Genomic DNA, 13,136 nt, shown 5'->3' with positions numbered 1-13,136 from the left:
GTCAATAAATTCAACATTTATGGTATTTAAAGCAAAAAAATCCATAAATAATTGGATTTAAAGCAAAAATCAGGTTTTTTAGTTTCTAAAGCGTTACAGGTTGTAAAACGTCCGGTACCGCCATAATGATAATAGAAAATTCCATGCCGCTTTAAAGGTGTTAATAGGTATTAATTAATACATGAAGCGAAAACTTTCAGCAATTTTTTTTTATATAAAACTAAGAACTTTTCTCTCTCTCATACTGAGAGGAGACTCGAGCTCAGCAGTGAGCCGAATATGGGTTGATAAATATTTTATATTTCAGAATGGAAAATCATCCAGCTCGGTAAAAAAACACTGCTTTACATAGGTGGGTACACATTCGCCGTGCATCGCCGGAAAGCCAACTACGGAAGCATTTGGTACTGCTCAATGTACGGGCGAGGGTGCAGGACTCTGGCGCATCTCGACGAAAATAACGAGTTGAAACTTTTTCGAGGAAAGCACAATCACGATCCACCTAAATTGTATCAAGTGTCAGATGGGACTTTTATTAGAGTACGCTAATCTTGTGAGCACGTTTTTGTTACATTCGTAAATTAAATGACTACCTATTTAATGAAGTGACGATTCCCATTAAAATTACAAATTTCTATTCGTTGGCTGTTTCTTTGTTTCCACTCTATATTATAAAAAAATAAAACAATAAAAATGATATATGTAAAACAATTGGATTTTATTGAGTTTCAGGGAATACGATTCATTTTAAAAAGATTAGAATTATCTGTTTCATTAAATTTATTATTAACTACTGTTCAGGATTTCGTATGGTTTCTTCAAAATTATCTGGAAAGGAATATCACCATCATGTTATATTTATTGTTCCACTGAAGGACCAGTCCTTTTCTCAATTCAGTCTATTGGAGTACGCTGGTTTATTGCGGACTGTAAATCAGCCAATTGTACTGCCTGATCTTAAGGCGATGGAGGTAGTTTATAATGTAAACTGCGATTCTGAGATTGTGTTTCTTTAGAATATCACCATCAATCATCACGTTATGTTTAATGATCCACTGAAGGACTAGTCCTTTTCTCAATTCAATCTATTGGAGTACGCTGGTTTATTGCGGACTGTCGTCAATCAGCCAATAGTACTTCATGACCTTAAGGCATTGGAGGTAGTTTATAATGTAAACTGCGATTCTGAGATTGTGTTTCTTTCGCTGTTGTTTATTTTCTTAACATAGCTACTAAAGTAAATTTGAGCCATAATTTTATTAATAAAAAATCTTTCAGATACTAAATTCATCAAACTTCGTAATAAAGAAACTTTATACATTGATGGGTATACATTCGCCGTGCATCGACGGAAAACTGATTACGGAAGCATTTGGTGTTGCTCCATGTACGGGAGAGGATGCAGGACACTAGCACATCTCGACGAACATAACGAGTTGCAGCTTTTGCGAGGGCAACACAATCATGATCCACCTAAATTATACCGAGCTTCGGATGGGTCGTATATTAGGCTACGCTGATTTTGTACCTTCTAAAAAGCTACCTTTACATTATTATTGACTAAGCATCTAATTACTGGAATGCCTCTAATGTAATTAAGCTTCAATAGCTCAACGGTAAGAGCGATCGGACTCATCACCGAGGGGTGGTGGTTCGATCCCCGCCCCGTTGGTCTATTGTCGTACCCACTCCTAGCACAGTCTTTCCCGACTAGTTGGAGGGGAATGGGAATATTGATCATATTTAATACATATGGCAAATATTCTTTTTCTTAAAAAAAAAAAAATATGGCAGTTCCCATATTTTTTTATGTTATACAACATTGATTTTTTACACAATCAACCAACTCTTTATAGGAAAAAATAAATCAATATTTTTATTTAGATTTTATTGAGACACTTTACTAAAATAATGAAATGGAATAACCTTGTTGGACCCATATTACATTTTCTACAATAAAAATATTTTATTTCGTTTTGTATTTAGTTTAATTAACTTCAAATCATTATAGGAAGATAAGAATATCCTGTCACATTGACTTTTACTATTACTATTGTACACAATATTGTATGGTTTTCGTCAATAAAAAAGCAATTACTTATTATAAAAGAGCAATTACTTATTTGGAGAGGTTCAAAAATCTATAACCAAGTCATCTTAAATTTAATGAGTCACTGAAGGACACAATCCTTTTCTTAAATCATTATATTGAAGCACGTTGCTTTAATGCTGGCTCTAAATCCGCCAAGTGTACTGCTTGATTTTGAGGTATTTATTTATTTTATTTCTTTAATACTCTTTATTTGTACACCACAAAAATAAAAGAAAACAAGCAAAACAGAAACACAAGAAAAAGTAGAATACAAAAGGCGGCCTTATCGCTTAGTAGCGATCTCTTCCAGGCAACCTTAGGCTTAGGAACTTATTAGGACAACTGTAGGTGGTGTGTACGTAATAATATTGTACATATACATACATACAAATAACTACACACTAATACATAAACCATAATACACAAATTATATAATAATTATAAATATCATAAAATAAACTAATATATATAATATATCATTATGTCGTATGATAAATATTCTAATAAAATAAAATATGTAACTAGTGACTAAGATAATATGTCTTAACGGATTTTTTAAACATGTCAAGGGATTTGGATTTCCGAATGTCGACTGGGAGTGCATTCCATAGCTTAATAGCACGAACAACAAAGTATTGAGGGTTGTTTATTATAATATGTAAACTGTTATACTGAAAATTGTGTTTTATTGTCTTTTCTTATTTTTGTCTTGTTAAATTATTTTCTAGTTTAATTACTCAAAATATTTTCTTATTTTACATATTTTCTAAAGTAGATGAAAAATCTTTCAGAATCTAAAATCATCAAAATGGGTAACAAAAAAATATTATATATAGATGGATATACATTCACCGTGCTCCGACAAAAAACTCACAACGGAAGCAGTTGGCGTTGCTCAATGTACAGTAGAGGGTGCAGAACTCTAGCGCATCTTGACGACCATGACGAGTTGAAGTATTTGCGAGGAGACCACAATCACGTGCCACCTAGCTTGTATAGAGCTGCAAATGGGTCATATATTAGACTGCGCTAATTCTTTTTGTAAACTTGTTGTTTTATTACAAATTACCATTATTTAATACTAATATAATAGTATAATTCTGCCATTTTTCTTTAATAACAACAACGGTTAACGGTTTAACGGTCTGCGATTAATTTTCATCAATAAAAGAGCAATTTTTTGGAGAGGTTCAAAAGTCTATAACCACGTCATCTTTTTAATGATTCACTGAAGGACACAACCCTTTTCTCAAATCATTCCATTGAAGCACGATGCTTTGATGCTGGCTCTAAATCCGCCAAATGTACTGCTTGATTATATTTATAATATGCAAACTGTGATACTGTAAATGTGTTTATTTTTCTCTTTTCTTTTCTTTGTCTTGTTAAATTACTTCCTAGTTTAATTACTCTAATTATTTTCTAATCTAATCTTTCAGAACTTAAAATCATCAAAATGGGCAACAAAAAAATATTATACATTGATGGGTATACATTCACCGTGCTTCGACCGAAAACTAACAAGGGAAGCAGTTGGCGTTGCTCAATGTACGGTAAAGGATGCAGAACTCTAGCGCATCTTGACGTCCATAACGAGTTGAACTATTTGCGAGGAGACCACAATCACGAGCCACCTAACTTGTATCGAGCTGCAAATGGGTCATATATTCGAATGCGCTAAATCTTACTACATTTTATTGTAAACTTGTTGTTTTATTACTAATTACAGATATTTTTTGCGGTATTTTTTTAAAATTAATATAATATTATAATTCTACCGTTTAACCGTCTTTAATAACAACAATAATATGTGTTTGCATAATATCACGCTTGATGTACTGCTATTTATTTTAAGAAGATTAAAATTCTTGTCACATTGACTTTTATTATCTAAATTATTCATAACTATCTTACAATGATCCACTAAAGGACACGACCTTCTTTCAATTCAATCTATTGGAGCATGCTGCTTTAACGCGGGTTGATAATCCGGTGCCATCCTAGTGCTTGCATCTTAAGACATTGATGTGAATTTATAACGAATAAAAATAGGGATAATTAATCGTATCTATTAAAAAAATCTTTCAGGCTGTAAGTTTATAAAGCTTCGTAAGAAAGAAATATTATACATGGATGGGTATACATTCTCCGTGCGTCGACGGAAAACCAACTGCGGAAGTGTTTGGTGTTGCTCTATGTACAATAGAGGTTGCAGGACTCTAGTGCATCTCGACGAACATAACCGAATGGAACTTTTGCGAGGAAATCATAATCATGAGCCACCTAGCTTGTATCAAGCTTCCGATGGATCTTATTCGTATATTATTAAACTACGATAATTTTATCACTACATTTTGATTATAAACTTGTTGCTTTATTAACAATCGATGTGGTCATATCTCTTGTTAAGGAGTATCGCTGTTATTCGCGTTATACAAGTATGGTATTATCATAAGTATGGTATTTTGACGGCCGCGTGGCGCAGTGGGTAGTGACCCTGCTTTCTGCACCCACGGCCGTGGGTTCGATTCCCACAACTGGAAAATATTTGTGCGATGAACATGGGTGTTTTCCAGTGTCTGAGTGTATTTATACATTATATAAGTATTTATAGGTAGTATATAATTGTATATTAATATTATAATATCAACTATCTTAGCACCCATAACACAAGCTTATTTAATATCTAAAAGATTGCCCTTATTTACTTACTTTTTTTTCCTAATACTTAAAAAGCAAGTCACGTGAACACAGGTGTTTCTCATACGTTACTCATCTTCTATCAATACTAACACACTTTACTTGCAGTTAAAATATTTATTTAAAACTTATCACCATGATGATCAGCCTATTTTATTGGCTCGTTGTAGAGCCTCCAGTCACCTTTAAGTCCTCCACACACAAACATTAGGTATACTGTTAATTATATTACACACAAAATTATTGTCAATACAGTTCATATTGTGTGTGTGCGACTAGCTTAAGAAAGAGGCACGCTGCTGCAGTGCTCTTTAAAAAAATATATTAATATATAAAACAAAACTTTCAGAATGGAAAATCATCAAGCTCGGTAACAAAGAAACTTTATACATAGATGGGTACACATTCAACGTGCATCGACAGAAAAATGATTACGGAAGCATTTGGTGTTTGCTCTATGTACGGTAGAGGGTGCAGAACTTTAGCGCATCTCGACGAATATAACGAGTTGAAGCTTTTGCGAGGACAACACAATCACGATTCACCTAACTTGTATCGACTTGCGAATGGTTCTTATGTTAGATTGCGTTAATTTTGTCTTAACATTTTTTTTTAATATAATTTTTTTTTTTCAATCAATGCCAACCATTTTCTACTATAACAAAATTTTTTTTTTGGTTGTATCTAGTTTGACGCACTGCAATTCATTTTAAGATTATAATTTCCTTTGACATTGACTGTTACTATACTACTATATACTGTACATAATTACTTTTTATCAATAAATGAGAACTTATTTATCAAAAGTAATTATTAGAATCATCTAATATTTAATGATCCACTGAAGGATACAATCTCTAAATTCAATCTATTGGAGCATGCTGCTTTAATATGGTCTGCAAATCTGCCAAGTATACGGTTTATAATTTTGTAATTAATATAAATGAAAAATCTTTCAGAATGTAAAGTCATCGCATTGGGTAAAAAAAAGAAAATATTATACATAAATGGATATAGATTCACCGTGCTTCGACCGAAAACTAAAAACGGAAGTAATTGGCGTTGCTCAATGTACAGTAAAGGATGCAGAACTCTAGCGCACCTCGACCACCATGACGAGTTGAAGTTTTTGCTAGGAAACCACAATCACAAACCACCTAGCTTGTATCAATATTCAAATGGGTCATATACTAGACTGCGCTAATTTTCTTATCACATCTTTATTGTAAACTTGTTGTTTTATTACAATTTACTGACTTTTTAAATAATAAAAACAATATGTTTTTGCATAATATCGCATATAACGGATTGCGATTTATTTTAGGAGGATTAGAAATTCATGTCACATCGATGCCATAAAAAACAACACTTGTAAAATGTAGCAATTCTCGCAATCAGTAATCCTACCGCAAAAAGTTGTGAGATCCATGTCGATTACTTTATTCTGTCCGTATTAAGGGATCTTCTGTTTCAAGCTATTACGTAATTAGCTAACCCAACAACATCTTAAAGTAACCATATCAATATTAAAAATCTTTTAAATTTTAGATAAATAGATTGACTTACAATGGACTGTAGAACACAATCTTCTTTCAATTCAATCTATTGGAGCACGCTGCTTTAATGTGGGATGTTAATCCGGTACCGATATCCTAGACCATTTTTTTTAGTTGTATCTAGTTTGGAGCACTGCAGATAATTTTAAGAAGATTATAATTTCCTCTAACATTGACTGTTACTATTGAACACTTATATATAAATAATTGTTTTTTATCAATAAATGAGAACTTATTCATCAGATGTCATTATCACAATCATCGTTTATATTTAATGATCTATTGAAGGACATCTTACTCTCAACAGGCTAGTGACACTTTTTTTTTTGATGATCGTTAATACAGGGGCAGATACGACGCTGCTTAGTGGCAATTTTCATACAAAAGTACGTACTTAAATTATAGTGAATTATTGGATGTTGATTTTTTTTACTAGCTCTTTATTTAATAAGAGAAAATAAAATCAATTAATATTTTTGGAATTAAATATCCCATCATATTGACGTAGGTATTAACTCCTTAATATTGAGGCATTGAGAGTATTTTATAATTAATTTTAACTGGAATCCTGTTTCAGTCTCTGTTGTTTATTTTGATAATTACACTAAAGTCATTATTTTTAATGCCAGGTATTGTTTGATTTTATGTATTAAATATTTTTTTATAGGCTTTAAGTTCATCCAACTAAGAAAAAAAGAAAAATTATTAATAAATGGGTATACATTCTCCGTGCATCGACGGAAAACTAACTACAGGAGCAGTTGGCGATGCTCGATGTACGATAGAGGGTGCAGGACTATGGCGCATCTGGATGAACATAACGAGCTGATGTTTTTGCGGGGAAACCACAATCACGAGGCACCTAGCTTGTATCAAGCTTCGGATGGATCATACTTTTATATTAGACAGCGGTAATATTCAAATGACTACAATTTTATATATATATTTTTTTACTACAAAGTTATTGATCACCTAATAAGTGGCAATTTCCTTAAAGAAATACGTGTTGGGAAATTATGGATGTTATATTTTTGCAATATTTTTTAAACTACCCTGATAAAATAAAACTAATTTTTAGATTTTATTAAGATTTAAAGACATCGATTGATTTTACGAAGATTATAATATCCCGTCATATTGACGTATTAAGAAGTGCTTGATTTTGATATATTGAAAATTCATGTTTTTTTTTATTATTTCAACTGAAATTGTGTTTCTTTTTCTATTGTTTAATTTTTCTGTCATTTTGTACCACAAATCGTATGAGAAATTGTCTCTTTAACTTACTTATTTTTATTTATTACTACTACTTGTTTTATAAATTAAATATTACCTAATGCAATATTTTGTTAAGTACTTCATCATCATCATTATCATATCAGCCGATGGACGTCTACTGCAGGACATAGGCCTTTTGTAGGGACTTCCAAACATCACGATACTGAGCCACCTGCATCCAGCGAATCCCTGCGACTCGCTTGATGTCGTCAGTTCACCTGGTTAAGTACTTATTTTTTATTTTTTATTAATTAACATTTTGTAAAGTAGAGAGCCGTGATAGCCCAGTGGATATGACTTCTGCCTCCGATTCCGGAAGGCGTGGGTTCGAATCTGGTCCGGGGCATGCACCTCCAACTTTTCAGTTGAATTAAATATCACGTGTCTCAATCGGTGAAGGAAAACTTCGTGAGGAAACCTGCATACCAGAGAATTATCTTAATTCTCTGCGTGTGTGAAGTCTGCCAATCCGCATTGGGCCAGCGTGGTGGACTATTGGCCTAACCCCTCTCATTCTGAGAGGAGACTTGAGCTCAGCAATGAGCCGAATATGGGTTGATGACTAAAGTAGAGGAAAAATTTCAGGGTGTAAAATCATCAAACTTGAGAATAAAAAATCATTATACATAGACGGGTATACGTTCTCCGTGCTACGGCTGAAAGCTAACGTCGGAAGCAGTTGGCGTTGCTCTTTCTACAGAAGAAAAGGTTGTCGAACTATTGCCCATCTCGACAGTCATAACGAATTGAAGCTTTTGCGTGGAATCCATAATCACGATCCACCTAGCTTGTATCGAATTCCAAACGGTTCATATATTAGAATACGTTAATGTTATAAAAAAAATTATAAAGTAATTGACCCAATGGTTTTGATTACCTAATTACTGAAGTGGCAATTCGAATAAAGTACCATCAATTTTGGTTGTTTTTTTGTGATTTTTTTGGCTGTCCTGTTTTTTCTTACAACTTTCCTTACACTATTCAAATAGTTCAAGATAAATCAAGACAGTTATTTTTGGGTTTTATAAAGAGTATGGACTGCGGTTCAAGGATTTAAAAGAGTGCAATTTCTTTTTAAGTACATTGATTTGTTAAAACACACGTCATTTTGACGGCCTCCGTGGTGCAGTGATGTGCGCGATTTACAAGACGGAAGTCCTGGGTTCGATCCCCGGCTGGGCCGATTGAGGTTTTCATAATTGGTTGAGATCTGGCTATGGGACGCTTTGGCCGCTTATTTACCACCCAAGCCGCAAAGACGATCCGGTTCAATGTCGTGTAGAAACCGAAAAGGTATGAATTTTCATCCTACTCCTAACAAATTAGCCTGCTTCCATTTTAGACTGCATCATCACTTTCCAGCAGCTGAGAATGTGTCAAGGGGAACTTGTAGATAAAATAAAAAAAAAAGCTCTACCGTTAAGTTTTGTGGCAGAGTGCGTATACTTTAAATTTAGAGCCGTGGTAGCTGTAGTATTTAGGACTACATATCAACAGCCTACAGACTGTTGACATGAAAGTATTCAGTATTGTTACCGGAAGCCAATATTCTGACAGCCGGATACAGTCTGTGACACGTGACGAACACGATGTCAGTATACCAACTATTGCATTGACTAGTCTATAAATACAAGCCTCTCGAGACAGTACAGTCGGGTTCAGTATACGGTACTACAGTACACAATTAAGTGAAAGTAATTACTTGAGTGAACAAATTAGTGATTAAGTAAATCACCAGTGTGTGTGCATTACAGTAGCCTAGTGGATATGATCTCTGCCTTCGATTCGGAAGCGTTGATTAGAATGACTTTAATTATTTCGTTTTCAGGATGTAAAATCATCACAGTTCGCAACAAAGAAATATTATTCATAGATGGGTATACATTCTCTGTGCATCGACGGAAAACCAAATACGGAAGCAGTTGGTGCTGCTCTTTGTACAGAAGAGGGTGCCGGACTTTGGCGCATCTCGACGAAAACAACGTGTTGAAGTTTTTGCGAGGAAACCATAACCACGACCCACCTACATTGTATCAAGTTTCTGATGGCTCATATATAAGAATGTGAAAATCCATACAGTGTAAACCCTATATAACGACACTTATGAGACTGGGCATTTTTCGGTGTTATAGACAGTGGTCGTTAAATAGAGTCTTATAATAAATTGTCTTAGATTTAGTTTAAAAAAGTTGTAGTACTTGTAAGAGCCGTGATAGCCGTGATAGATGGAGTGGATATGACCTCTGCCTCCAATTCCGGAGGGTGTGGGTTCGAATCCGGTCCGGGGCATGCACCTTCAACTTTTCAGTTGTGTGCATTTTAAGAAATTAAATATCACGTGTCTCAATCGGTGAAGGAAAACATCGTGAGGAAACCTGCATACCAGAGAATTATCTTCAATTCTCTGCGTGTGTGAAGTCTGCCAATCCGCATTGGGCCAGCGTGGTGGACTATTGGCCTAACCCCTCTCATTCTGGGAGGAGACTCGAGCTCAGCAGTGAGCCGAATATAGGTTGATGACGAAATCTAGTTTTGTAGTAATTAATAAATAAATAAAAATAAAATAAAATATTAAAAATTAAATTTATTGTGAAGTTTTGTTGTATCGTTTTATTTACTAATATAAAAAATAGACAGATTTCATAGTCGTCAGTCCACCTGGTGGGGTGTCGACCGACACTGCGCTTTCTAGTGCGGGGTCCCCATTTTAGCACCTTGGGATCCCAATGTCCATCGGCTTTGAACTATGTTGATGATGAAATGTTTAACCTCAGTAAATTAACCTTGGTAGCTCCACGGTAAAACGACCGGACTCACGTAGAGCGGTCGTGAGTTCGATTCTCATCCGCTGGACTATTGTCGTATCCACAGTCTTTTCCGATTAATTAAAGGGAACGGCAATATCGGTAATATCTAAAAAAATATGACAATTTTTTACATAAAAAATAACTTTACCAATCTAGGAACACTTGGATTATTCAGACAAATCTAACGATATCTTAATGACGTAAATCCGTTCAGCGGTTTGGAAGATAATCTGAGGTAATAAAGAACATAACATCATACAAGATACGCGCGTAAAACATAAAAAAGATTACTATCTATATTGTTGTATGACTTTTATTAATTACTAGCGGACGCCCGCGACTTCATCCGCGTGGAATTCAGTTTTCTCAATTCCCGCGGGAACCATGAATTTTTTCGGGATGAAAAGTACCTAGTCTATGTGTTACTCCAGAGTACAATCTATTTCATTCCAAATTTCAGTCAAATCGCACCTGTGCAAAGGAGGATACAGACTTACACACAATCTTTCACCTTTATTTATATTAGTTTGATAATATAAAAACATAATTATTGCTTGTTTTGCAGAGAGGTGCGAAATTATAATGATAAGCAAGAAAAAGTATTTGAAGGTAGATGGATATATTTATAACAGACAGTACGCGAGCACCACCGGTCTGAGATGGTACTGCACCAACTATCACAACGGCTGTAAGGCGATAGTGAAAACATCGCCGGATTTGAACCTGGTATACTATCTCAGAATCCACAATCACGACCGTCCGATTCTACGGCAAATGGCGAACGGAACTTACCAAAGAATTCCGAACTGTACATTCATTTTATCTACCACCTAAACCTTAACCAAACGGAGTGTTTGACAAAATTATTAGTTGATAATAGTAATTATTTTGATATTTATTCCTTTAGTGACATCAAGTAACATCCTGACGTCACAAAATGGACGTTAACGTTTGGAAAAATTCATTGAATACATAATTTTTTAATTAAGTTTTCTATGAAATGCTGAACTTTTATTAACTGATATCAATATATTTCACCCCCACAATGTACTACACGAAATTAATATTGTTTATAACTTACCTTACCTTACCTTATAAGCCGATAGACGTCCACTGCTGGACGTCTATCGGCTATATAGGCCTCTTGCATGGACCTCCAAACACAACGGTCTGCTATATAAATATCCCTGCTTGATATCCTCGGTCCACCTCGTAGGGGGTTGACCAACATTGCGCTTTCCGGTGCGAGGTCGCCATTCCAGCACCTTGGGATCCCAACGTCCATCGGCTTATCGAATTATGTGGCTTGCCCATTGCCACTTCAGCTTTGCGAATATTGTTTATACGAGTATTAAATTTGATATTAGACATGCTTTAGTTTGACGTTTATTCCTCTAGTGACATCAAGTAACATCGTGATGTCAAAAAATTGACGACAGCGTTTTTACGCTTGAAATAATTGATTAAATACGTAATTTTTAAAATAAGTTTACAAGAAATCCTTAAATTACATTAACTAATATCGATATACTCGGACCCTTATTCCATGTACTACACCAAATTAATATTGTTTTTATTAAATTTAATATTAGTCAACTACCCTATTGTTTATGTCTGAACCAGAAATTCTTTTGCGATACTTTGGAATAGTATGAGTAGTAAACGATATATGATTGATTAATTGTTAGGTAATTTAAGATAAGATCATAATCTCGCGAGATAGATTATAATCTAGCGGTATTTACAATTATAAGATGTCATATATATGCAGTTATTAGTGAAATATCTTACCTAGATTTAGTTATTAATAGGACTAGCGAACACACGCGACTTCTTCCGCGCGTTCACCATTTTAGAGTTTGAATTTTAAAAATTTTTGAATCCCAATAAATTTCGTATTTTTTTTATGATTTATGAACAAATTTTTAAAACTGTAACTCTAAAAATTAAGGACTTTCCATAAAAAACTTTCAACCCCTATTTCAGCCCCTTCTAATTTAATTTTTGCAATAAAAAGTATCCGTATTATGGTCTTAAACCGTGCCAAGTATCATTTGAATTAATTCAGTCGTTTCAGCGTGATGCCCGAATAACAAAAAAAACACGGACAGACTTACAGACAAAAGATCGAAAAAAGATATTTTTAGCTTCAGTATCAAAAAAATTCAAAATTCATTTATTTTAATTTAACAGACTCTATTTAACAGACAAAATATACCAATTAGTAGTTAATTTTAACTTGACAATCTTTGTAAGTTTAATTATTAGTGTATTTAATATTTTTGATAAACATTGTGATTTAGATATAAGATTTTGAAATTGCATGCTATTTTGTAGCGAATTGTATGCTTCATTTGTGTCAAGATCTGATATATTTATAATTTGTAAATAAAGATATTTGAATGTGCATTTGTGAATTACTTACTACGCAGGTTATAAAAACAAATACAACACTAAATAGGCTAGTTGATGCTTTTTTTAATTTTATATACTAGATTGAAAAAAATATCATATATTTTTTGATACATAAATACAAAAAATAAATATTTTTTGACAATACGAGACAAAATGCTATCGGTCGTGATGGTCTATATTTTACATGTGTTATGACGTCACATAAAACCTGTAACAATGTGAAGTTTATTCCTCTAGTAATGTCCAGTAACTTTCGTAAAATTATCGTGACGTAACAAAATGGACGAA

The 13,136-nt window shown here is 33.8% G+C and overlaps 1 protein-coding gene across 31 annotated transcripts in view; it reads left to right on the top strand.

Moving 5' to 3' along the window:
• Window positions 1-13,136, top strand: part of LOC112049969 (protein tramtrack, beta isoform) — a 536,667-nt gene that overhangs the window by 291,377 nt on the left and 232,154 nt on the right. The window contains exon 5 of one of the 31 annotated variants that reach the window (XM_052884063.1): window positions 2,884-3,138. The exons of 29 other annotated variants lie outside the window; for them this stretch is intronic. In XM_052884063.1, the coding sequence (XP_052740023.1) occupies window positions 2,884-3,125 (242 nt within the window). In that variant the 3' untranslated portion in view covers window positions 3,126-3,138. Of the gene's footprint in view, window positions 1-307; window positions 636-2,883; window positions 3,139-13,136 lie in introns of those variants that run through there. One more of the 31 variants, XM_052884062.1, reaches the window with a different exon arrangement.

The sequence above is a fragment of the Bicyclus anynana genome, chromosome 10, assembly GCF_947172395.1.
Source record: "Bicyclus anynana chromosome 10, ilBicAnyn1.1, whole genome shotgun sequence".
NCBI classification, from domain to species: Eukaryota; Metazoa; Arthropoda; class Insecta; order Lepidoptera; family Nymphalidae; genus Bicyclus; species Bicyclus anynana.
Note: the sequence above shows the minus strand (reverse complement) of the source record. Positions and strands in the feature narration are given on the sequence as shown.